The sequence below is a fragment of the Zymoseptoria tritici genome, chromosome 2, assembly GCF_000219625.1.
Source record: "Zymoseptoria tritici IPO323 chromosome 2, whole genome shotgun sequence".
NCBI lineage: Eukaryota > Fungi > Ascomycota > Dothideomycetes > Mycosphaerellales > Mycosphaerellaceae > Zymoseptoria > Zymoseptoria tritici.
Window position 1 is genome coordinate 2,732,271 of NC_018217.1, and position 26,295 is coordinate 2,758,565.

A 26,295-nucleotide genomic window follows, 5' to 3' on the forward strand; every position below is an offset into this window, starting at 1 on the left:
ATACGAGAGGTAGAAGTAGAAAGTCATAATTCTTGGAAGTTTCCGTTTTGCTTTCAGGCGGAGGCCCGTCCAAGCCGTCGCAGCGCCGTCAATTCAAGGGTCCAGTCGTCCTTCGCAACTTTTTGTGCAGTGAAGTGGACTTGCGCTGGAATTATGCAAAACGCCTCAAGATCACATTATGTCCTGTGGGTTGGATCTCTACATGTTGTACATCTCCAGGTCTGTCTATTCAAGTTGGCGTATGTCGCCTCTTTTCTATCGCATCACGCTTAATTGCTTTGTCACACAATGTACCGGCCCTGCTCTCTAATCATAGTCCTGACCAACACGCTTGTACCTCCCACTGCCACCTTGAGTGTTGGGGTCCTCGCCTTTGGCGCGCTTGACCACGTTGCTGATCCAGCCTCCGACACCTTCTCCGCGCTCATTCAAGATGGGCTTGCCGTCTTGAATGTCGACGTCTGGAGGCTGCAAGTCCATGTCTGGTACCTCGTCGTCCTGGTTGCCTAGTCGGAACGATGACGGAGAGCGATTACCGCTGAAGAGTGATTCTGCTTCTGCGAGAGTTTCCGGTGTGGGCGCGACAGTGGTAGCGTCTCCGAAAAGTGAGTTCATGTCTTCCAAACGCACATTGGCAGTCTCGGGATAGAGGAAGTAGACTGTATATCGTTAGCATGATAATCCCTTTATGATTTCCACAAGACTCGACTTACCGACAACGAAACTGACTGCACAGAAAAATGCGTGCACCAAATACAGGCGCCACTTTATCCACTGTTGCAGAATCGGTGTCATCTCTCCCACCAACCAGTTGAAAGCCCAGTTGGATGCCGTCGATAGACTTGCACCCTTCGCTCTGATGCTGAGTGGTAGAATCTCCGGCGGATACAGCCAAGGAATGGGACCCCAAGAGTACCCAAAGGCCGCGTTGTAAATCATGACAAATATGACCACCAAGCGCGGCGTGAGTTTGATGTCGATGTAGATGAAGTATGAGATCGCGGAGAGTGAGATGATCATGGCCACGGCTCCTGAGAGCAGGATGAAACGGCGGCCGAGGCGGTCGACCAGGTACCAAGGAGGAATTGTCGAAGCCAAATAAGTGATTCCGTTGATTCCTGTCATCAAGATAGCATCTCGTCCAGTCCATCCAGCTTGCTCAAATACCAGAGGAGCGTAGTAGGAAATGACGTTGATGCCGTTGAGCTGAGCAAGGGCTTGCGCAGACATGGCGATGAAGACACGTCTGGAGTATCTTTTGAACATGTCTTTGTAAGATCGCTCTCCTTCTTGTCGCTGAAGCAGAACGTTCATCTTGATCTCGCGGTACTCGTCCCGAGCCTTTTGGTTGTGGATGTCGCCTTTTCCGTAGAGGTTTGCAATGACAACGATGCCTTCCTCGTCGTGATCATTGTCGAGCAGCCATCGCGGTGACTCGACGATGAGAAATGATCCAACAGCAAGCAGACCTCCCATCACGACTTGCATCAGCAATGGTAGCCTCCATGCCCAGTCACTCTTGATGTAGCTGGAGAAGTAGTCCACCCAGACACTGCACATGTATCCAAAGACGTTTCCAGAGAACTCAATGCACGCCAGCTTGCCGCGGTTGTGCGGCGGGCTGATCTCACTCTGATATACCGGCACAATCGTGCTCAACGCTCCCACCCCTAGACCAGCAATGATCCTGCCCAGCAACATCATGGGCATACCAGTTGCGAATGCTTGAATCGCTCCACCCACAACGAAAACCAATGCTCCGTATAAGATTGTCTTTCTCCGCCCAATCATGTCCCCAATGCGTCCGACCGATATCGAGGATATGAAGGCTCCCACCTCCAAGATAGCCACCATAGTGCCAATCTCAGCTGGTGAAGGTTGGTTGAAGTAGTCCTTGAAGTAAGGCCCGGTAATGATACCGGACATCACACCCTGATCATAACCAAACAAGAACACACCCAACGACACGAAGATGGACAGGAAGTATATCAGCTTCTTGCCATGCAGGCCGTGCATGCGCGAGGACGAATCATTGGGAGCCATGGTCCTAGCCAGCAATCTCTGTCCCCAACTCAGCGGTAGGGGAGCAGGACTGGGCACTCGAATGTCTTCCTTCTTTATATCGACGCCAGATTGGCGTTCTTTCTCGTTCGAGGGAAAGCGGACTCGTTTCGAATGTCGTGGGCGTCCGCGGTCGTCGACGGCCGAGCGAAGGTGGGCTGCGAGCGGGTCTTCTGCGTCGCCGAGCTGATCCACTAGATCGCCGGTGTCACTCCAGAGGGAGAAGTCGTCTTCGTCGTCGTCGTAATCGTCTTCGTCGTAGGAGGCGGAGCCGGAGCGCCGTGTCAGGCGTTCACGGTCTCCCTTCTCGTTGTAGATACTGCTGCTCCGTCGCCGGCGACTCGAGGAGCTGAGGGTGTGGAGGGGGATGTTGGCCGGCTTGCGGGTCGTGTTGGTAGAACTGCTTCCGGAGAGGTGGAGAGGAATGATGAAGGGTTCGGGACTGACTTGGAGCAGTCCAGTCCTGGTCGGGAGAGGAAAAGGTGAAGTGCTTCTTGCAGCACACGTGGAATGCGGACGAGGACCTTTGCTCTGGTAAAAGTCCCGAGCGGAGGAGGAACCGACTGCACGTTGGCGTAGTGGGACCCACCAGGTAGAACTAGTCGAATGACACCTCAAATCTCAAGGACTAGAACTAGCAGGCTGTCTCGCAAGGTGGTCGATGGTGGAGGGACCCACGTGATTGTAACAAACGAGAAACGATAAAACCCCAGCGGTGCTGATCGTGTGGGCGATAGGCTGGGTTGGTACGAAGAGGGAATGAGGTCACAAGATATCCGTAAACCGCGTTCGTTGTCCGCAAGAGACGTGTCCGCGTGTGATGGAAGTGTATGTAAGAAGAATCGAGGTACAATGTACATGTCTACAACGCAGGGCAACAATTCAATCCTTCTTGCTTCCCGTGCTCAAGCGAGTCCACCAGATACAGAAGCTGTTTCAAAGGACCCCCTTCAATTCTGCCAAGCACATCCCCTATCCGGCTCGAAAGCACTTCGATCGGTGATAAAGGGGACTTGACAAGTTGTTCTTTGAACGTTGTCGACGATAAGATGTCGGTACCTCGCATTTACAACCGCGAAGCGTGACAGCGGAAGCAAAAAATCACAAGCGATGCAGGTCAGGCTGATCTTTCGTCAAGCTGCATCGGCAGTAGAGGGATACGAAGTCCCCTGCTAGCTTGGATGGCCTTGTGATCGCTGACAACACCAACTCGCAGTTGGCCTTACGAGAGATGTATACATGCCGGGTACTCGTCGAACGAAGCAAATGTACAAACAACGTTCAAGGGTATCTAAGTGTAAGACAGCTGTTTCGCTCTTTCATGCAACGCCGATTCTGGTCAAGATGCAGGAATCCCATCGCTCAAATGCAGAAACGCCAAAAAGTAATCAGCCCTCTGAGGTGATGCGACCAGCCAACCAAACCATGCGTCTAAAGTAATGCGCCGCGAAGCTCTCCGTGTAGTACGAATGATTCTGATCATGATTGCTAACCAAGTTGTGGGCCAGTTCTGCGGAGAGATAAGTCAGTAAACGAAGTTCATCATCGTATAAGGCGCGAGAGTGTTCGGAACATACCATGACAAAGTGTGATCCACCAGTACGCCACCGCTTCGACCTTGCCCTCCGGCGAGGCCATATGCGCAACATGAAGTTGCATGAAATATCTCAAATTGCAGAACAGAGCGCCGTTGCTGTTGAACGCAATTGCAGCGCCTTTTTCGTCGTGATAGATGTTGATCGTTTTGGGTGGGAGCTCGAACACCTGCGCCACGGCCGTGAGGACGATGACGAACTTGACAATCGCATCACGCTGGATCTGGAGAAAGCCATTTGGATCAGGATTGTCGCGGGAGAGGTAAATCTTGAAGCCACTGTCGAGTTCGGCGATGAATTGAATGTCTTGGGCTGGCGTGTGGTCGCAATAAGTGGGTGTCTCTTTGATCTCCTTCGTTTGCTGGGCTGACGAGACTTCGGAAGCTCTATGCTCTCGCGAGGCTTTGATGGCAGACTGTAGATTTGACTGCACATCGCCTGAGGACGTAGCACGGCCAGTACCTGGCGCACCAATTGGATTACCACTCGCCTCATAGGGAGGAGGCAAGTCGGCCTGTCGCACATTCTGATCTCCAGATAGCAGCTTTTGCATTTGCTCGGCAGCTTGGTTGTTAGAGTTGAATCCGAGGTGTTTACTGATAGTATTGAAGAGCCCGCCGGGCTTCTTCCCTCGGTCAGCTGTTTCCGGCCTGGCTGTCTCGGGCGAGTCTGAGAAGGAGCCTGGCATGGCAAGCTGCTTGTCTGGGGTCGCAGGTTGCTCTACCATCTGTGGCTGCTGATTCTGTTGCGGCTGTGACATGACATTGCTTTTAGCGGCAGATGCTTGCGTAGGTCGCGTCGCCGACTCTGCTTCAACCAGTCGTCTCTGTTCTTCAGCGCGCTTCTGCATTTCGGATTCGGCAATACGAGACTCTGCCGCCTTCTGTCGAAGGATACGATCGACATTGTAGCCCTTCGTCTTCAGTCTACGAAGATCACTTTCCAGAATGGTCTCAAAGGCGAGAAAGTCTTGCTGTTTCGGTCGCTTCAGAAGCAGAGCGGAGATTGCCTTGCTGACTTCGTACAGGTCGTAGCGAGCTGTCACGAAAAGCGTGGCATCGCGCTTCGTCTCCCGATGCAGTGCAGCGCTCCGCTTGGCAGTGTGCTGCACCTTGTAGCCTTTCAACTTGCGCGTGACTTGCAAGAACTCTGTCACTTGGACTGTGAGATTCTGCTCCAACCATTTCGCATCATGCCTCACGGATTCGGGCCCATGGTCGTGGAGAAACAAACGACATCGCTCTACAAGCAGCATTTGTAGTTTCGCTGCGGCAGATTGATCGTGCAGCAACGGGCCCTTCCGCTGCTCATCCTCGGCCAACTTACTAAGCCAGGGAGTTTCGAGGGAGGCGTAGAAGTTTTCCAAGATCTCTTCTTGTGGCGCTGCAAGCAGAATGTCGGAGAAAAGACGGTATGAATTGAAGTCGTCGATCAAGACCATGTCGGTAGCCTTGACCAAGAGCTGCTCCCGTATCATGGTCTCGTCGTCATCGTATTCGTTCTTTTCGTCGGCATGACGAGTTCCCCCGGAGCGGACCAATCTCTCGGCCAACAGACAAGGCGAAGTCTTCAGGCGCTGCCACAGGAGCTTATCCTTTTTGATGGCCGCAGCATTCTCGGCTATCTTTCGCAGGAGCTGGACGTACTTGTCAGGACCGAGTGTACCTAGTAAACGTGTCGGCTGCCGAACAAGCGTATCGGCAATCTCGGTTGCACTCGGTTCGTGTTTACAGCCAACACGAAGCAAGAACGTGTTCGCGTCGTGCCCAAAGTCGACGAAGTCGAAAATGTCACCGTACACCTCACCATCTCCGAGGAAGCACAACCTAGGAGAGGTAAAGCGCGTATGAGGAGCTTTCGACCCGGAAGCTCTGTCGACGACTGGTACAATCGGCGCATTTCCAAGGCGTTCTGCCAGGTTCCCGTTAGGACCAATCTCGCCCAGTCGACCAGCAAGATAGCCGTACAGCATCTGCGCCGATGACTTATCTGCCGGCGGAGATTTGATCAGGCGCTCAGCACATGCTTCAATGGGAGGTTCTAGAGCAACGCCAAAGAGCGCGTGATGTGGCTGCAGGTCTTCTCGCAGAGTGCGGAAACGGAGCACTGCGGCTTTTGGATTGGCATAACATTGAGACGGCTTCGCAACCAAATTCTTTCCCTCACCCGCGAAAGGTAAGACTGGAAGAAAAGCTTTGTCAATGTCGGCGACTGCGAACTTAGCGTAGCCGTTGTGGAAAGCATTCATGACCCAGTAGGTAACCGTGCGCTTCTGGAGCTCGGAATCTGCTGGGGCCTTGGAAAGGATGTTCACGAGGTCTAGAACCGATGGGTATGGCTGGAGGCCAAGAGAACGCAAGAACCGGCCCTCTGGCGTGGACGCGCGGTACTGTCCTGGCCATTGCAGCACTGGTAGACCAAGTCGTTTGATAGCATCATCAGGCTCGAACAGCTCGGGGATGCGGTACAATTTTCCCTTCGTCGTCGCATCGTCGCTCTGCGTCTCGGCGAGACAAATCGGCGTCTGACGGAGGCGCTTGAGATCCTCAGAAGGAATGTCGTCTTTCACGCTCAATAAATACTTGATCAAGTCCACATGGCTCCACTTGCCATCCTCTGCAGCCGGCGAATTTGATTTCGCCATCAGGCGGTCAAACACGACACTCAGCTCGACGGTCTTGCGTACGCCTAAGGCGGATAGGAACTTCTCCTTTACCCCTTGGAGACCAACAATCGTCGGGAGATCTTCGAAGAGCTTCACACTGCCAAAATAAGCTTGAGGAGGCTTCCGCATCCCAAGCTTCGTTGGGATGACCGTTCGAAGTATGAACAGCTCTTGGATGGTCTGCTTGGAAGATTGTGACAGGCCGTCCCATGCTTTTGATACCACTGGCAGGACTTGAGATGCCACAGCTGGCGTTGCGGTGAGACTTTGACCGTCGCCAAAACCATGTCCATCGCTTTCAATGACCCAACGAACCCACGGAACTACTTGGAGCTCTTCCCAGCCGATCGATTGAAGCTGCACCGGTGACAGACCCTTCGTGAATCTGAATGGAATGGTTTGTGGCGGGGTCGGTAGCTCAAGTGGGATCTTTGAACTGTTGACGAACGTTTTGATCGAGCCCAGTTGCAGCACTGGATTTGCTGACGTGGCAAGATGTTCTTCCGCAATGCTCGCTATTGTGCCGTCGAAGAGTCCTTGTGCCACGCTTGCGTCCATGTCTTGACGAGAGACCTTCGTGCAAGCCCACTTCACGAGCTCCACGACTTGCTTCTCCGTAAGTGCTTGAGCTTCGAGCTCCTTCTTGATGTCCGATGTGGTGATATCCGAGAGTAAGCCATAATCACGCAGCTTGGTCAAGAAAGCGAGAGCCTTGTCCATCAATTCGTCAGGAATGACCGGAATGCCATCCACGAAGCTGAGATTCTCTGTAGCCACCCTGACTTGCTGACTCGGAAGCACTCCGCGTGTGGAGAGTACGTCGATGCTAGCCTTCTGGTTACATGTCCAGAAAGCTTCCTCGATGAACTGGCCAACTCTCGCAGATGGCGTTGATTCAGAGTAGGCAAATTGCTTGTATGTGTGAATTGCTGATGGGAGGACTGTATTCACATCCGCAGGTATGACTTTCCTCCTTCCACCATCGGCGGCCATGAGTCGCTCGATCTTGGCCTTCAGCTCAATCATCTCGCCAGTATATGCTATGCGACAAGCGATACCGGCGACTCGAAGCATCTCGATGTTCCAATCACGAACGTAGCGGGCGTTCAGGTCGATTGATTCACGCTCGACAGTAGGAATGACGGATGGAGCAGAGATGTGAGCCAGCAAGCCCGTCGTTTGCGCTGTTGGGAAGCCGATAAAGATCTTGCCATTTTTGGTAGGAATCACAGATGAGAAGATGTCGTTCGCTCGCTGACTCGACGAACCGGAGCTGTTTGCAAGGGATGCACTCGCTTCATCAAACGAAGAGGTCAATATAGAGATCCGTGTCTTCTTCGGTGGCGGTTTCTTGGTCGCTCTTTCCAGTTCCTGGGCCAGAGACTTGCTTACGTTTGTCAAAATGTTGACTGTGCTAACCCTCAAGAACACCGTCGCGGTGCTGATGCCGACCAGATCCTCAGCGATCCTCACTTGCAGCGCCTCCTCTTCCCGCTGTGCTATACGAGAAGCAGTACTGCTCGTTGTGCCAACAGCGAATCGTCCGAAAAAGTTACGCAAGCTCATCCCTCCAGACTCGTTTTGTGGTACTGCGGTCGCCCCAGTTGCCTGGGACTTCCTGTCCCATCCGACGACATTCATCCATCTGGCGTCGATTTGCGCATTCTGATATTCCACGTCTGTGATCTTCATGAGTCCGTCTCTCGTCTTAGGGTTGACGTCGCCTGGGATCTTGACGCTGGCGGCGGGTGCCATCTTCTTGTTCAACGTCAGGATATTCCAATCGTCGAGGTAGAGCTCTATGACTTCCAAGCCGACGAACGTCAAACTCGTGGCAAGAAATTGGCACAGCCCCAGCAGCGGTGGTACGGGCGTTGTCTGACTCCTGTAATCGAGCAAAAAGGTAGTACCCGTCTCCTCGTCCTGCAACTTCCCCCGACGTGTGAACAAGCTGTCCTTCTTCCAATAGAACGCCATCGTCTCTTTTCCGGAGCTCACGAATGGCGATTCGCAGTCTGCAAATACAGAGTAAAATCCAACACCAAAAGCTCCAATTTTTGTCTCATCAGGGTTTCCTTCCGCAATCCGCTTCAAACGCTGCCAATCATTCTCTCCAAATCTTTCTCCGTCGTTCGATACGATCAGGGTCTTCAGGGTGTGATTTTGCAGGGTGTGCTTGAGGTGCTCGGCCGGATCTCTAGTCTGCGGTAAAGGCATCGTAGCAGATGGCAACGTTTCGAAGCGTACGGAGACCTTTCGGGCTTGCGCATCCGCAGCATTTTGTATGAGTTCACGAAGAGTAGTCCACTCGCCCGAGTAGCGAGCTAGTACCTTGTCGATGAGAGCTCGAGTGTTGACCGTTACTGCTTCTTCATCTTCCAGACTGTGCATCGTCTGCTCCCGCAACCGCGAGAGGTTCTGTGAGGCCGCCATGGCCGTGGGTGGTTTCGTCGGATTTCCTGTTGATGTATGAAGGGATGAGAGTGTCCCGGGATCGTTTACGCCCTCATGTTATCGAAGCTAGCAGGTCGTATGTGCAAGACGCAAGTTGTGACTCGAGTGGCGATGCGAACTGTGGTATTGCGGAGGAGTGATCTTAACGCCGAGTGGTGGCCTCTGAAAGGAGTCTGTCGTATATTATGGCAACGTGCGCAGGATTATGTAGGCAGCGAAGGAGATGTAGATTGTTCTCAGCGATGGATCTCGTTGTTTGCGGTGTGTATCATTAAGGGAAGCAGATCGAGGATGAACAATTCATGAAAGACGACCGACAGCTGATCGAGGAAGGCCCCAGGGTACGTGAATAATGACGATTAATGGACGCGTTGGAGTGGGGGCCGAGAGTTTGCTCCACTCACTGTTTACAACCTTTGGAGCTCTCCCAACTCAATCACTGAACTGAACATTTCCATCCGCTTCTTTCATCCCCCACTCTCCTTCATCCTCCTAATTCTCACACAAGATGGCTGTCAGTCTGCAATCCGTGGCAGACTTGCTCGCCGCCAGTCTTGATCCACGACGGAACCGGCAAGGTGAGCACAAGCATTTCTTGCAGCACAGCGAGATGTTCAGCATTGACATTTCAACAGCCGAACAAGCCCTCAAAGAGTCTGAGGCAAAGCCGGGCTTCTCTCTCAGTCTTCTCCAGATCGTAGCGGCCGACACATTTCCCCTCAACACACGACTTGCGAGCGCACTATTCTTCAAGAACTTTGTTCGGCGGAATTGGACAAACGAGAACGGCGAACATGTCCTTCCTGCGAACGAGGTCGACACGATCAAGAGCGAGCTCATTGGACTGATGGTCAAAGTCCCACCTGCTATCCAGGCGCAACTCGGTGATGCTATCAGCGTCATTGCAGACAGCGACTTTTGGGAGAGGTGGGATACACTCGTGGATGATCTGGTCTCCAGACTCACTCCGGACAACGCCGCAGTGAACAATGGAGTGCTGCAAGTCGCACATTCCATCTTCAAGAGATGGGAGCCGCTGTACCGGTCCGATGAGCTTTACACCGAGATCAACCATGTGCTGTCGAAATTTGCTGCGCCATTCTTGCAGCTATGGGAGAACACAGACCGCATGATCGATGCGAATCAGGCCAACCCGGAAGTGCTCAGGGCACACTACACCACTCTAGACTTGATCATGAAGCTCGTCTACGACCTCTCAACACACGACATGCCGCCCCAATTCGAAGAGTCCCTTGGAGCAATCTCGGCATTGTTGCTGAAATACTTGACATATCAGAATGCTGCATTGGACACTGGCGATGAGTCTGAAGCAGGGCCTCTGGAGAGCGTAAGAGCAGGCGCAATCAAAGTCTTGGTGCTATACACGCGCAAGTATGACGAGGAGTTCAAGCCGCATCTCAACCAGTTCATTCAGACTTCCTGGACGCTGCTCACGACCATTGGACCTGAAGCGAAGTACGATTTGGTGGTGAGCAGGGCTCTGGAGTTCTTGACAACGGTCGCTAGCATCAGGCAGCACGCGGAAAGCTTCAACAATGCAGAGACCATGGGCCAGGTCACAGAGAATGTGGTCATTCCAAACCTATCGTTACGCGAATCCGACATTGAGACGTTTGAGGATGAGCCTATTGAGTTTATTCGGCGGGACCTGGAGGGTTCGGACGATGATACTCGGAGGCGTGCTGCCACCAACTTCCTACGCAAGCTCATGGAGCAGTTCGAGACGCTGGTCACCGAGGTCGTTATGCGATACGTCAATCACTTCCTCCAGGAATACGCCAAAGACCGGAGTGCGAATTGGAAATCCAAGGACACCGCGGTGCATCTCTTCTCATCAATTGCTGCCAAGGGAACATCCACCGCTGCGAAGGGAGTCCTAAGCGTCAATCCGAACGTCAACGTGATCGAATTCTTCCAGAACAACGTGGCCGAGGATCTTACCAACGACGCGGCTGAGCCACTGCTGAAGGTGGACGCGATCAAATATTTGTACATTTTCCGCAGCATACTTTCTGCCCAGCAATGGCAGGCGGCATTCCCACTTCTTGTTCAACATTTGAACTCGTCGAACTACGTGGTCTACACTTACGCGGCTATCTCTGTCGACCGAGCATTGTACCTTACGGACGACAACAGACAACCGATCATCCCGCGTGAGAACATTGTCCCGCTGGCAAAGGATCTCCTGCAACATCTGTTCACACTCATTACGAAAGACACCAAGCCTGAGAAGGTCCAAGAGAACGAGTTCCTGATGAAGTGCGTGATGAGAGTCTTGATTGTCATCCGCGAAGACATGCTTCCAATCGTCGATCTCATCATCACCAACCTGGTCAACATCACGAAAGTCTGCCGCCATAATCCTTCTAACCCCGGGTTCTGCTACTTTCTCTTCGAGTCACTAGGCGCCCTCATTCGCTTTGCGGGTCCTACACAGTCGGAGAACCTTGAGGCAGCCTTGTTCCCAACCTTCATGGAGGTGCTACAATCGCAGGTGGACGAGTTCACTCCATATATCTTCCAGCTATACGCTCACATGGTGGCTACCAACCCATCAGATACACTGTCTGCAAACTTCCAACAACTAGTGGCTCCAGTCCTGACACCGGCGATGTGGGATTCAAGAGGCAACGTCCCGGCATTGACCAGACTTCTCACGACCATGATCCCGAAAGGAGCTCAGCAGATGGCGGCCGCAAACCAGACCGAAGCCATTCTTGTCATCTTCCAGAAGTTGGTCAGCAGCAAAGCGTACGAAAGCCATGCCATGGACCTCATCGAAGCGCTTGTCACCAACTTCCCACCGGCAGCCCTCGAGAACTTCTGGGGCTCCATTCTCCAACTCATGTTCACTCGCCTCTCAAATTCCAAGACGGAGAACTTCACCCTTCGCTTCGTCCGCTTCTACCACCTCGTCTCAGCCCTCAGCACGAAAGGCTTCGGAGCCGATTTCTTCATCGCCGCAGCCGACCGCGTACAAGAGAACGTCTTCACACCCATCTACACCGGCATCATCCTCCCAGATACTCAAAAGCTCAGCCGACCCTTCGACCGCAAGACCGCTTGCATCTCCCTCACCCGCACTCTCGCCGACAGCCAAGCTTTCGTCGACCGCTACGCCAAGCGCGGCTGGGCGATCACCTGCGAAGCTCTTCTCAAACTACTCATCAACCCACCTCTTCCACCTGCCGCGGACGACAATCTGATTGAAGACCGCGACGTCGATGACCTGGGATTCGGAGCGGCGTTCACGCAGCTCAATACTTGCAAGCGACCGACTGTGGATCCGTGGCCGGAGGTTCAGGACGTCAAGACGTGGGTGGGCACTACGCTGCGAGAGGCAGATCAGAGGCATGGAGGGAGAATTGGACAATTCGTCGGCGAGAAGCTGGACGATGAGGGAAAGAAGCGCCTGGGGGAGGTTATGCAAGCTTGAAAGAAGATACAGTACAGGTGACAGGGGATGTGTAAAGGGGTCTTGAGGATGATGATGATGATAAAGGAACAGCCCAATTTTCCCAAAAGCGCTCCAGGTTGTTTTCAGGGACGATTGCGGCATGGATCGTGCTCTGGCGGTCCAGATCGAGACCAGAACGAATCTACAACTTTCACACGAGTGCATGACGTTGCCCGCAGGAACCTTGAAACTCTTGTCATCTCAAGCGAGTCTTGGTGAAACGTGCTTCTCCGCTTTCACAATGAGACCTCATGCAAGCCCAGAACATGTCTGCCACGTGTATCACGTTGAGGGAAGCCGGAAGTCGGGGGCCACGGCTCGCTTCACAGCGGACCCCAAACCTGTCACTGTGTGTCAGATATAGCTGGCGGCCGCGTCCACCCTGTGCCGTGTGCGGTACAAGGCGTTTGCTGTCAAGATCGAGGGGAGCACGGATCGCTGCTTGGTGCTCATGACGATGATTTGCCATATGTGTCAGGTTGTTGGAGTGACGAAAATACTTGCTTTGGAATGTCTGGTCGACAGCTGTTGCGTAAGGTAGGATCGTGGCCGATGTGAGGTGAGATGACGAGGAAAATAAATTGGTGTTCACGTTCGCTTACCATGGCCACCCACACCCGCATCCGACGCTCTCGACAGCGCACAAAAATGTAAGGGAACGAATTATCGTCGACGAATCTCACATGCGCATCGGAATTACAGGCTCACCCACAGCAAACCCGTCCGCCGGGACGCAACCATACGCTCACCTGGGCAGTGACGCAGGGCGAAGACTTTTGAAACAAGCATGTGATATGCAGATGCTGTCAAACACATGGTCCTGACTTTTGCAGCAGATGAGGTACCTCCAGTACGTGAGGTGGGACTGCAGTACCCCTTCTTATGCCCATGTGTTCGAGCTGAAGGTGGAAGATGGTGGGCATGCCGTGTTTTGCGGTCCTCCGCAAATGTTTTTCGTGGTCGGTTGCATGTCACCATCCGAGACTTTGTGGGGAGCGGGTTGCACGGCAGATGGAGGCGACGTTTACGATGAGGGAAAAGCGATGCCAGGGCAGTCGTCTTTCTCGATCGATCGAGCAAGCAATGTCGGCTTGCTGCGTCGCTTGACTGCGATCTTGCTTGCGATGAGCTCAACAGACCAGACTAAGGAAGATTCTCGTCGGCGAAGAAGATGCAAGAGAGAGAAAATTGTGTAAAGTCTTTGGCGGTACCGTACCTCCTCCCTTGTCCTGTCCCACTCCGCCGCGGCGCCGTACGTCCGTATGTAATCCACCGTGCAGTAGAACGTCTCAGCAATCCTCATCGTAACATGTGTCCGAAAGTTCCGTCTCATCGAAGTCGGCGCAAGCGCCCGTCGTGCAGTAGTCGACCGTCAAAGGGTGTGTGGGACCTGTGGGTGAGCTGTAAGGCGAAGCGAGGATCGAGAAGAGAAAGTGTGGGGAGGGGTGTGTTTTGGAATCATGCGACCGCGGCGCTTACGATTTCATTCGTTGGGGGTTCTTCATTTGTTCTTTTACGAGGGAATTGCGGGAGGGATGTTCGCTGTTGTAGGAGGTCCGCCATTCCTTGCGCTTGCTTGCAGGTTGGAAGGGCGGAAAGTGTTGACGAAGGATCTCAGGGTAATGATTGGAGTCCGGGTCGTTTGCTGCAGAGCACGTTCCTTGCCGATGCGCATGGCGGAATTGGGGGCATTTTGATCTGGATTATCATGACTTGATCAGGCCGGCACAAGTTGAGAGTGTCGGAGTCGCCGTGAAGCTCAAAATTCGGCTGACGTGGAGCCTTGATGGTATTCTGCAACTCATCGAAGCTGTCGGGTTTGATCAGATCATCAGACCATCAGACCATCATCGAGCAAGTCTAGAGTCCCGGAGTCGCCGTGAAGCTCAGAGCGTGGAGCTTTCATGGTAGAACTACTCTAGAGACTGTCGAAGCCGTCGTGATTGATCAGGCCAGCAAGAAGTCTGGTGAAGTTCAGAGCTTGCCTGAACTCGTGTCGAGAGGTTCATTGGTACCTCGGGCTGGATGCAGGTACGAAACCTTCGTGCTGTTTGGCTCATCAGGTACAGAGTTTGAGCGTAGCGAGCCGGATGGTACGATTGATGCGTGGGCAGGTTTCTAGGTACCACTTCTCGTCTACACTGCAACTCCACAAGACCACCCTCAAGCGTGGTAGTAAGAACACAGGCACGACCAGCGGCTGCTTGACAGCAAAGCCGTCAGGTAAGAAGTGGCTTGCACGAAATCTATGAGTACCTGCAGCACGGTATTGCTCAATTGTGGTAATTTGACTTTCCGGATCACCGCATGCCTTACCCGGTCTCACAACGGCGATGCAGCCACGTACCGATGCTGGAGCAGACGTAGACGAGAACTCGGCAAACACCAGTGGAAGGGATCAAACATGCGGTGAAGATGGCAAGCGATCCCGAACACGCGCTTCCGATGCTCGCTGCAAAAGACGAAGTTGAAACGAGGCGGCCATGTGTCGACTTTGACACTTGCATGGCGACGCTCGTCCCCACCGGAGTGAAACCGCGGCGTCCCGCGAGATGTTCCTTGGCTCTCCCCAGCGTAGGTACCTACTTTTGTATTATTGCGCGGCGTTCTCTCTGGGCGGCTCATGTTAACTGCGGGTGAGAGAAACAGTACCGAGTACCTCTGTACCTGGCATCCTTGCGCTGTCGGTGAGATGCTGCCGACAGCGATGTCGTGGTCATCATTGGCCCCATTATTTGACCCGTTTTTACCAACTCATCGTCCGCAATCGCTGGGATCAAGGCACACAGTGACGAAAATTGCGAAAGAGCCGCTGCCCAATAATGATTGCACCATGCGACGGCGGCTGCATCTGGGTTATTCAAGCTCGTCCTCATCATGCCATCCGTGATCGAGAACAATGTGCATGGGCTGATGTGGGACAGCCAGTCTGCGACGGCGGTGTCTAGAACCAATTTCACGCGGGAAGAGGAAGCGCAGAAGGCGTCGATCCAGCGGTATTGGCGGCGTGGCGGACCGCTGTCCTTTGGACGGTGGACGACTGACGACGCCTCTTTTGCGGGCGGAATACGAGGAGAAGACTGGGAGAGGCGTTGGTGGGAAGAATGGGTGATAGCTGGAAGAGGCAAGAGCAACGTGGGTGTGTGTGTATTGATGTCTTGTCTCTCCTTGAACCTTTGTGTGGTTGCTATGCTATCGAGAGAGTGATTTACGGTCTACCACTGTTCGTAGTTGGTACACTGCGTTACGTGTACGTCAGTCAATTGCTACAGTAGCAGGTAAGGTAATTGAGAGTAGTCCTGCCCATCGTCATCATCAATTTGCTGGAGACTGGGGTGACCCCAAGAGAGCGGCGCGTCAAATTCAGGTACGAAGATCGGCTGGGGGGTTGGCGCACGGCAGCTGCTGCACACACTGCGACTGCACTTTTTACGTCTGCCGTGCTGAGAAGAGGTCGATTTAGAGATGCATTCCGACACGTTGTCACAGAGAGAGTGAGCAAGGAGGCCACACACGTGTCGTCGGAGTATTAGAAGGTAGTATTATCATCACTATCCTTCTTCATCTCTTCGCACCAACAAACATCATCATCAAATCCATCCGATCACCCGTTCATTTCGATTACCCGCCGGCCGTGATTTCAGTCCATCACACCCGACATCACACAGCCCAGGGCATCGATCGCGAACACGGATTGCCTCGACCGGTTGGAAACTCTACTGGCGTTAGGCCCGCGCACGGTTGTTTCATCTCGCCCTCGTCTAGCGCCGTTTCCCCTTTCGCGCCCACTGGCTCCACTCCAGTCGTCCGGCCCACGACTACTTGACGCCCCGAGCATCCCTTGCCCACCAGACCTGGACTTTCCCTCTCCTCTGATCTGACCTGTCCTTCCTCGCACCACGACAAGACACCTCTCTCACGACCTCACCGTCACTGGGCCCATCTCACTCTTTACCGCAGCCAGTCTGCCACCACGCTCATTCAACCTTCCGGGTCCTTCTTCCTCGTCGACTGTCGCTTCTCAACAACACAACAACAAACAACCGCTATCCCACAGGTACGTACGTCGCACCGCCAATGCTCCGCTCCACTTCCGACCCCCATTCAATGCGACCGACATTTCCCCATCACATGCAACCGCCACGCACGCACGCACGCGCTAAAGTCGAAATGTCTTGACATCTGACCGCGCCGTTCACTTCACTGTTGTCTCATACCTCTTCCTACTCCCACGCGCATCATACTTCTTCACCTCATCACCATCACACTCCTTCATCGTCACAACAACACCTACACTCCTTCACTTCAACCACACACGTCTTCTGGCAAGACATTCAAACAAACAAGCAACAACACCTTCCACCAACATCACCTTCTAACAACACTCTCTCCCAACAGCCGCCTTTCGAAGATCTGTGATCTCAAGCAAACAAACATCAATTCCAAGATGCGTTCCGTCTTTGCTGTCGCGGCCCTTGCCGCCGGTGCCCTCGCCGTCCCATACGCCGAGAAGCGTGGCCTTGAAGCCTACGTGGAGGACGTCGTGTACGAGACCCAGCTCGTGACCGTCACCGCCTATCACAACGGCAACGGACCAGCACCCGCTGCGACCAGCTCCGCCGCCGCCCCTCCTGCTCCTCACTACGGACACAAGAACCCACCACCACCACCTCCAGCTCCAGCTGCGACCTCTGCGGCTCCCGCTCCGCCTCCATCCTACCCAGCTCCTCCATCCTACCAGCCTCCTGCTGCGCCAGCATCGAGCGCTCCAGCCTCCTCTGGCAACCAGGGCAGCGGGGAGACGCCCACCGACTACAAGAGCAAGGTGGTCCATTTCCACAATTTGGTTCGCGACAACCACGGCTGCAGCGCCGTCGAGTGGGATGAGGACCTCTACAACTGCGCCAAGGAGATTGCCTCCAGCTGCGTCTATGCTCACAACGTGTATGTCTAAAGTCCTGTTACTCTTGCCGCACCACCACTAACAATTCTTTCAGTGATGTTCAGGGTGGTGGATACGGTCAGAACATCGCCGCTGGTGTCGATGAGGATCATATCGGATCGGTCCTCATCGATATGTTCTACAACAACGAGATGCCTCACTACACCTGGTACGGCGGTGAGCCCGACATGGGCAGCTTCGATGTTTGGGGTCACGGTACTCAGATGGTCTGGAAGAGTACCACCCACGTCGCCTGCGCCACCCAGCACTGCCCTAACGGTCTCGCCAACACTGGAGCGGGCGTTTCGGCATGGTTCACCGTCTGCAACTACAAGGGACCAGGTGAGTGATGAGTGGTGTGCGGCTGAATCATGACAATGAATCTAACATGATTGACAGGCAACTTCGCCGGCCAGTTCGCTGAGAACGTTCTGCCTCCTAAAGGCCCCCCATCAATCTCCGGCTACTAGACGATGAACGTCTGAGACGACCACCGGCGGAACAACCACGCCATGAACGCCCATCTTCTCCCTTTTGCTTATATCACGAGCTCCTTTTCCACGATTCGAGAGTGTGGAGCGGCTACTCAGGGCAATTGTGCAATTCACACGGCGTTCTCCTTTCTGCGAAAACTTCGAGACCTGACATCCACCTTTTTTCGTGCATCCAAACCAACCAGAGTCAAATTCAGAACCTACAACATCCCGCATGTGTGTGTCTCCTTTCTCTCTTCACACGGAAAGGTGGGTGTCAGACCTCGATGATGAGCGACGTTGTTTTTGCGCATTTTTCGCTGGGCAGACCGCACTCTTCGCTCTCGAAGGCAGTCTCGCTCGTTTGCTGTTTCCACCCGACTTGAGATTCAGTCGCCACCACCAGTTGCAGCTTTCTGTACACACTTCGCTTCCTTCAAACCAACGAGTCCACGATCCAAACACACGAGACAAAATCATACCATGGCCTTGCTACAATGAACGTGCTGGCTGGATCAGCTCTTCTCTGTACCGTAGTCCTTGAACAGATTCTTGTCGTTACAGCTTATTTGGACCCCGGAAGAAGTCTGCTTTCCACGTGCGTGTGTTGTATCATTACTCATGTCTGCATATCCGCGTGTCCATTCATTGTCATTGACCAGCGATGGCGTGTCCTTCGTTAACCGCCCACATCGCCATGCAGTGTCAACCGTGTCATGCACCACTCCATTGGCGCTTAATTTCCCTTCGCGAGCGTGGCCTGTGATGATGACGGAAGCTTCTACCTTTCCGTTGGCTGTCACAAGTGCCGCGAGGCCTGCGAAATTGGAGGTAATCTTAAATGAATTCGGGATCTTCGGGTGAAGGTTGCCTTTTGGCTTCTTCCCTTTCTGGAGTTGACTGGATCGAGGTTAGGTAGGGGACAGGGCAAGGCTCGATGACCATTTCCCCAAGGTTCGGGTGTTCGGCTGGGTGGAGAGTGGGAGGATGGCGAAGTTTGTTTCTTGATGATGGGGTCGTAATTATGTTCTTCTGGATTCTGTACACGGTCGGGCATCCATCACACGAGGCGAATGAATGTGAAGGTCACAGGTCAGACTGCGTGGGCGGTCAGGTCTGGACGACTTCTTCTTCTTCTTCTCCATCGGCTGGCTGGGATGTGCATCGGACTGATGAGCGGCGTGAGGAAAGCGTCGAGGATTGGAGATGAGATGCCTGGTTGGCAATTTCGGCGACGCCTGTCGATGAGATCAGGGACGCCGGGTCGGGCGAAAGACGTGACCAGTGACCATTCCGATTTTGTTTCTCGCCAGGGCAGCTCCTCCGATCTGATCCTACACTACTTGGATGCCAATTGACAGCCGACTTTTTATGCTTGATGTCCTCAATTGCCGCTTCCTTTCTGCTTACTGTACCGGCGAAGTACGGCCGTGACAAAAGCGAGACCAGTCCCGATGCATCCCTGCTTATCGTCGTTGGAGCCGCACCTCGAGGCGATCATGTGGACTTTCCCGTCTTGTGCAGAAGGAAGGTGGCGGACAGCTTGACGAGTCGACGACCTTCAAGAATTCTTCTTCCATATGCGAGACGGAATTTTTCCTCGTACATCTCGCAGCCATCACGATCCTTCTCTCCACCTCGACCAAGCCGGTTGAGCAGCAGTCCTTTGCTGCGGTGGATGCGGGTGAGGCTTAATTTTCTTCACCTTTCCCCGCCGAGCACACTCAGCAGTCAGCACTCATCAGCACTCATCAGCACGCACACATGCAAGGTACATCTCTACCTCTTGCTGTCTGGACCTCATCAGGTCGGCGGTTCCTATCGGCACAGGCACAGGCACAGGGACTTGGGACTTTGTTGAAAATACTTCCTGCTTCTTCATTGTCTATTCCTACTTCCTCTCCTTCTTCTTCTTCTCCTCCTACTCTGCGACGATATTCCCTCATCACCTCCTCTCCCTTCCACCCTCCCAATACCCCGCTCACAAGTAGCAAACCCTCCACCAAAACCAACAACCCCACCTCGTCGATCCATGGAACCAAATCGCACGTGAAAGAGAAACACTTGCGAAAACCATTTTCTCCCTCTTCCGCTCCACGTTTCCTTGGCCAGACCCTTTGCACACGCACATATTCCTCCACCATGAGCAGTCCACCGGCTTTCGGCCACGCCGTGTCGCTCAATAATCGCTGCGGCGAGAGCAAGAGTCCATATGTGCGATCTCACATGGATAATCCTACGGCGTGGCAGCTTTGGAGTGCTGAGACGTTGGAGTTGGCGAGGAAGACGAATCGGTTGTTGTTTGTTAGTATTGGGTATTCGGCTTGTCATTGGGTGAGTTTGTACACTTCGATTTGTGGATTGGAGGGAGAGAGAAATGGAGGTGGTGGTTGTCGACAGGATTAAAGGATGTCAAGATCGCAAGACTGATTGTATACCCTTCAGTGCCACGTCATGGAACATGAGAGCTTCTCCGACTCCCGCATCGCCCAATTACTCAACGAACACTTCATCCCGATCAAGATCGACCGCGAAGAACGCCCCGATATCGATCGACAGTACATGGACTTTCTACAAGCGACTTCTGGCGGCGGCGGCTGGCCTTTGAATGTCTTCGTTACACCCGATCTCGAACCCATCTTTGGAGGCACATACTGGCCAGGTCCCAACAGCGAGAGGGCCAGGAGTCGTGCAGCGGGAACGACTTTTGAGGATGTATTGAGGAAGGTCTCTACGGCGTGGAAAGAGCAGGAACAGAAGTGCAGAGCCAATGCGAAGGACATTACACGGCAGCTGAGGGAGTATGCGCAGGAGGGAATGCTAGGTGGGAGGGATGGCAAGCAGACGGACGAGAACGATGGACTGGAGCTGGATCTCCTGGACGATGCATACGAGCACTACAAGGGACGATACGACGCGAAGTGTGGAGGATTCGGAGGAGCGCCCAAATTCCCTACGCCTGTTCACATCAAGCCGTTGCTGCGTGTGGCTAATTATCCGCATGTCGTTAGGGAGATCGTGGGAGAGGAGGATTGCCAGGAAGCGCGGCGCATGGCTGTACACACGCTGGAAAGCATGGCGAAAGGAGGTATCAAGGATCAGATCGGGCATGGCTTTGCGAGATACTCGGTCACGCGGGATTGGAGCTTACCGCACTTCGAGAAAATGCTCTACGATAACGCCCAGCTGCTGCCGGTCTACCTCGATGCTTGGATTCTGACAAAGTCGCCGCTATTGCTTGAATCAGTCAATGATATCGCGACATATCTGACGAGTCCTCCTATGGTTTCAGAATTAGGAGGCATCTTTTCGGCGGAGGATGCGGATTCTTTGCCGACACCACAGGACAAGCACAAGCGAGAAGGAGCATTCTATGTCTGGATGATGGACGAGTTCAAGTCAATACTCAGCGAGGAGGAAGTCACCGTCTGCGCGAAATACTGGGGCGTACAAGCACAAGGGAATGTCGACCGACGTTTCGACCTACAGGGCGAGCTGGTCGGCCAAAACACTCTCTGCGTACAGTATGAGATCCCCGAACTCGCCCAAGAACTCAGCAAATCCGAAGAACAAATCACACAGACTATTCAATCCGGCCGCTCAAAACTCCTCGCACACCGCGAAAAGAACCGCCCACGGCCCGCTCTCGACGACAAAATCGTCACCTCCTGGAACGGCCTCGCAATCGGCGGTCTCGCACGAACAAGTTCCGCACTTCGCTACATCTCCCCTGAACCCGCAGCAGCCTATCTCGCCGCCGCCCTCAAAGCCACCAATTGTATCAAAACCCACCTGTTCGACCCGTCGACCAACGCGCTCAAACGCGTCTACCGCGAAGGGCCCGGCGAAACACCCGGCTTTGCCGACGACTACGCCTTTCTCATCTCCGGCTTGCTCGATCTCTACGAAGCGACTTGGGACAGTAACTGGTTGCAATGGGCGGACACGCTTCAACAAACGCAGACGAGACTATTCTGGGACGAGGAGAAATACGGGTTCTTCAGCACCGCTGCCAGCCAGCCGGACATCCTCATCCGAGTGAAGGACGCGATGGATAATGCTGAACCAAGTGTCAATGGCGTGGCGTCGTACAATCTCTTCCGACTGGGGAGCTTACTCAACGACTCGGAATACGAAAAGATGGCGCGGCGCATCGTGGCGTGTTTCGAGGTGGAGTTGGGACAGCATCCGGGATTGTTCAGTGGGATGTTGAGTTCCGTCGTGGCGGCGAAGATGGGAGTCAAGGGACTCATGGTCGTGGGCGAGGGGGAGTTGGTCGATGAGGTACTGAGGAAGATGAGAGAGAATGTCTGGCCTATGAGCACGGCGTTGAGGGTTGGTGGGAAAGGCGTGGAGGATGGCTGGTTGAGGGAGAGGAATGGGTTGTTGAAGGATTTGGATGGGACGAGGGAGATGGTGCAGATTTGTGAGGGGGGGATGTGTAGGATTTTGGAGAGGGGGGATGTGGAGGGGTTGTTTAGGGGGGATTGAAGGTTGAGGGAATCTGGTGTTATAGTAGCGTGCTCCAGCTGAGCATATGGACTACAGATGGAGGACTCACAGGCCTTAGAGGACGATATCATCACAGAAGTACGAATTTCTACCTTGCTGTCAATCGTGTTGTATTCGTTAAGGGTATCTCAGTCGTCGTTCATGTCGTGCTTGAGCCGCTTCCTCCCTTTTTCCCGATGCGATCGTTCTGGGAGTCTGTGGCAAGCAGGACTCCGTCCAGGCCAGATCTTCCAGCCATCCAGGCGCTATACTTCACCCGACGGCAGGTTCGCACCTAGGCTAGCAAGAAGGTCCTCGAGAAAGCTCTCTGCTCTCGTACGAGATGCTTCTTCATTGCCGATATCATGTCACCGTATCCCAATCACATCGCCGCACGCCGTCTCCTTGCCAAACGCTCAATCTTCCGTCAAATTCACCACCTCCCTGACCCTTCCCACTCCCAACCCACCCGCTGTCCCTCGACCGCCGCCTGATCATACACAAACGGCCTCACCCGCATGTACGCACTCACATCCTGCTGAAACCCCAACACGTTCAAATACCGCCACACCTCCATCAACACGTCCTCTCTCTCCTGCACAATCGCATTCGTAAACTCCGGCACCTCCAATAAATTGAACGGCTCACTCGCCGCTTTGAGCGTGGAATCGTCGATCAACACCGTATTCGCTTGGTTCCACACTTCCCCTGGCACGGGACTCGTCTGACTGATGAGCTGGTGACGCCATACCCACGACAACTGCTTGTACACCTGACTATGCGCTTTGAATGCCTCTTCGGAGAGCTGCAAGTCTTCCCGCGACCAGATCGCGACGAGGGCGTCGAGTTGCGCGGGCGTGAAGGCGGAGCGGCAGATTTTGATGACGTTTTCGCGGCGCGCGGAGGACCAGACCATTACGCGGTGGTGGGTGAAGAGGTATTCGAGGAACTCTTGGAGGCCCGGGCGCGGGTGAAAGGCGGAGCCGCCTTTGTGTTTGCGTTTGAGGAGGGTGCCGTTTAGGTCGAGGATTATGAGGAGCGGGCGGAAGGTGTGGGTGCCGAGGGGCGGTTGGTGGGCTTGGTGGAGGTACGCGTGGGTGGGTTCGGGGCGGGGCATGATGTCGAGGCGGGGTTCGGCTGGGTGGTGTTAGCTTGTCATTGTTTGATGTGAGTGGGAGTTCAGGAGGTAGTGGAGGTCTTCTTACGTTGTTTGGTTGTTGTTGTCGCCGCGCGCTTCGTCGGCTTCTTTTCGGGTCGTGGCTTTTTGGGCTCTTTGAGAGGCTTGACTTTGGGTTGTGTGGGTGGCTTGACGTCCAGTGACAGTCCTTCGAGTGCGGCTGTCAGATCTTGTGACCGAGTGGTAGGTGCCATCGGCTCCGCGCTGGCTGCAGAAGTGAGGTCGGAAGGTCGTTGTTGAGAAGCTGAAGTGTCGTCCGTTGGCGTTTGGTGGGGCACGTGGTCGGTCTGCACGACGGAGCGCACGGGATTGTGCTCAGACGTGAGTGAAGCCACGCCGTTAGAGTCGTGCTGATTGAAGTCGAGGATCTTTTTTTCTTTCGCCAGCGTCCTTCGTTCAGGCTGTGTGCCCTGGCCGGATGTCTGTGCAGGCTCCTGGACTTGTGCGTTATCAGTCTCCGTACTCGCGACCGTGGCATTGCGCACTACGGCGGCGTTGCCATTGTACTTGTTTGCGAGTCTGCGGGAACGTCGTGGACCTCCTGGCTCGGGACGATGGCCGTTGGAATCTTGCGCAGGTCTGTCGGCCGAGACGTCCGAGTTATCAGCCAGCTTTCCTCCAGGTCTCGAGGGAGGCGGATCGAGGCGCCCAGACCGTGCGTCTACGTTCGAGTTTGGCGGGTGCTCAGAAGTCTCGCGTCGCTGTAGAGTTGCATTCACTTCGCGATCCTGCGTATCCATCATTTCATTCGTGGACTCGATCTGGTCCGCCGGAACAGATGTACTATAAGATCTTGAAGCACCTGTAGACTTCGCCGGCTTATTTCTTGGACGACGAGATCGAGCTGGACGTAATGTCTCAGTGTTGAAGATTTCTGGGCCGACAGCTTGAGTGCCGTCTTTCTGAGGCATCACCGAACGAGCGTTGCCAGAAGCCTTGGCAGGTCGAGCTTCAGCACGCCCGGAATCTGGCGTAGGATGTGTAGCAAAAGTGGTATTCAGAGCTTGACTTTGTGAATCGTTTTGAGCTGCTGTATCGAAGCCACTCGGTGCTTTTCTTTGAGATCGTGGCTTTCGATTCCGTGAACGATCGACTGCTGATGCCACAGCGCTAGAAGTGTCGTCAACGATCTGAGAAAGTCTGGGATTTTCGAGAAGCCGGCGATCCGTTGGAGAGGCCATTATTGCAACAAAGACCGGTGTATTGGCTCGGAATCGAGTGGCCGTGTATCGAGATGGGCAGCGAGAGCAGACCCGAAAGCAGCTAGTCATTCGGTCTTGGGCTGGGAGGTTGAGCAACTACACCTGGGGTATGTTTCTTGCTAGAATGCAGCAAACTTATGAAAGCAGATCCACTTGAAACACGATTGCGGACTCATTTCGACGGCTGTAATCATGCTCCTAGACGGTTGGGAATATTGGTGGTGGGAGAGAGAAGTGAAGTCACTCCACGCTATTGAATCTCGCCAGCTTAGTCATTCAAGCGCTTCCTGTCAGAAGTTACCTCCTTACCAGCACACCAAGGAAGATGCCTCGACGTCTTATTCATATCCTTGCGAAGACGCTCCACTACCTCTCCGGCAAGTTATAACCGACTTTCTCCCAGTCGCAGAGTGATTGCAGGCCGACAGCACCCTTTGATCACTTTCCTGCAAGCTGTACCGACGCGGTTGATCATTTTACTCTTATCTGCAGGCTGACTATTAATGCCACTCCGCGAAATGGGCCAGCTCTGATCGTCCGCTGTGGTGAATTTGATCTCAGTGAACGTCTTGAATTCGTCTAGGCATTCAGCTTCGTTCAAGGCCTCATGCAGAGGACTTTCTCTCGTTGATACAGACACCAGGGCAAAGCAAACTTTTCTCCGCTGCAGCATTCCTGCACGATACTCCTCGAGCACTCCCGCCGTCTACACTCATCCCGACACCGACTTACACCGACGCACATTCCTCCGCCAACTTCTCCTCCAACCCACCAGAGTACAGCACCGCCGGCCAGCCATCATCCCAACCACTGTCCTCCCCATCATCCTCGTCGCCACTAACTTCCTCCGTCTCCTCCCCATCCGAATATTTTCCCTCCTCCAACCTGTCCAGCTTTGCAGCGCTCCTCGCTTCCTGCCAAAGCCCATTCTTCTTGCAGAGACTCTTGACGGCCGCTACGAGTTCCTGGTAATGTTTCCGGCAGATCCGGTTACCCACGCGGTCTTCGAAGGGCTTGAGAGATGGGCAGAAGTTGTCCACGAGATCCGCTTCGGAGCATTTCACCACGTTTGTGAGAGGGCGTGGGCAGCCGCAGCCAGAGTAGGTGGTGCTGGGTTGATAGCACATCTCGCAAGGAGAGTTGAGATGAATTTTTGATGCGAGTCGATGAAAATGTGACGGACAGATCGAGATGAAGTTTTCCTGAAGTCCGGAGATGTTGTTGAAGTCGTCCGATAGTCAGAGAAAGGACGTGAATGGCATGGACTATTCTCGCTTGAAATGGAGTAGATTCGTCCGAGCACAGTAATCTCAGCGAAGGTGTTGTTGTTTTCCAATGGCTGTTTCAAAGCCAGGCTCCGTTAGGCTTCATCGAACCCGAGGGTGAATGAGGTGTCGAAGCATCGACAATGGTGCAGAAGCGGCGAAGAAACAGGCGCTGATGAAAGATCGTTGGGATTGGCTGTGCTTGTTTTGAGCGTCAGCATGAGATGTTGCCGTGATAGGTACGTGAGGTCGTGTGCAAAAGTGATGAGCTCCCTACTACCCCTACTCACCAACCTGGGAGCTCCCAGCCACAGGAAGGCGCAGGCGCTGGACGACCGCCGCACGTGCAAAAATCTATTTCCGAGGCGATGTGACAACATCCTCGAAATTACCAGCATAGTTGATCTTAATGTCACAGTGGTGAAAAGAGAGAGAGAGAGAGAGAGTCATCTTCATCGCGCCTCGTATTTGGTAGCACTATTCGTACAAGCC

General features: G+C 53.8%; 6 protein-coding genes across 6 annotated transcripts; 3 read left to right on the plus strand and 3 right to left on the minus strand.

The window, feature by feature from the left end:
• Positions 1–192: 192 nt before the first annotated feature.
• MYCGRDRAFT_99247 (uncharacterized protein) lies at positions 193–2,341 on the minus strand (the record flags this gene model as incomplete). Its single annotated transcript, XM_003855341.1, has 2 exons — positions 193–659; positions 714–2,341. 2 exons carry the CDS (start codon positions 2,041–2,043, stop codon positions 307–309), a joined length of 1,683 nt encoding a protein of 560 aa, XP_003855389.1.
• A 996-nt stretch (positions 2,342–3,337) lies between these two features.
• On the minus strand, positions 3,338–8,754 carry MYCGRDRAFT_68837 (uncharacterized protein; the record flags this gene model as incomplete). The annotated part of the gene is made up of 2 exons (XM_003855340.1): positions 3,338–3,571; positions 3,639–8,754. 2 exons carry the CDS (start codon positions 8,752–8,754, stop codon positions 3,450–3,452), a joined length of 5,238 nt encoding a protein of 1,745 aa, XP_003855388.1.
• A 529-nt stretch (positions 8,755–9,283) lies between these two features.
• On the plus strand, positions 9,284–12,232 carry MYCGRDRAFT_35719 (uncharacterized protein; the record flags this gene model as incomplete). The annotated part of the gene is made up of 2 exons (XM_003855050.1): positions 9,284–9,353; positions 9,411–12,232. The coding sequence occupies 2 exons, from the start codon at positions 9,284–9,286 to the stop codon at positions 12,230–12,232; spliced, it is 2,892 nt and encodes a 963-aa protein (XP_003855098.1).
• Positions 12,233–16,122: 3,890 nt separating this feature from the next.
• On the plus strand, positions 16,123–18,248 carry MYCGRDRAFT_103393 (uncharacterized protein; the record flags this gene model as incomplete). The annotated part of the gene is made up of 4 exons (XM_003855051.1): positions 16,123–16,310; positions 16,647–17,197; positions 17,251–17,537; positions 17,595–18,248. 3 exons carry the CDS (start codon positions 16,701–16,703, stop codon positions 17,663–17,665), a joined length of 855 nt encoding a protein of 284 aa, XP_003855099.1.
• A 1,531-nt stretch (positions 18,249–19,779) lies between these two features.
• Positions 19,780–23,020, plus strand: MYCGRDRAFT_99250 (uncharacterized protein; the record flags this gene model as incomplete). The annotated part of the gene is made up of 3 exons (XM_003855052.1): positions 19,780–20,002; positions 20,114–22,140; positions 22,987–23,020. The coding sequence occupies 3 exons, from the start codon at positions 19,811–19,813 to the stop codon at positions 23,018–23,020; spliced, it is 2,253 nt and encodes a 750-aa protein (XP_003855100.1).
• A 2,380-nt stretch (positions 23,021–25,400) lies between these two features.
• MYCGRDRAFT_103396 (uncharacterized protein) lies at positions 25,401–26,020 on the minus strand (the record flags this gene model as incomplete). Its single annotated transcript, XM_003855339.1, has 1 exon — positions 25,401–26,020. A coding segment is annotated over one exon (264 nt), but the record flags the coding sequence as incomplete, so codon positions are not given.
• Positions 26,021–26,295: the final 275 nt, after the last annotated feature.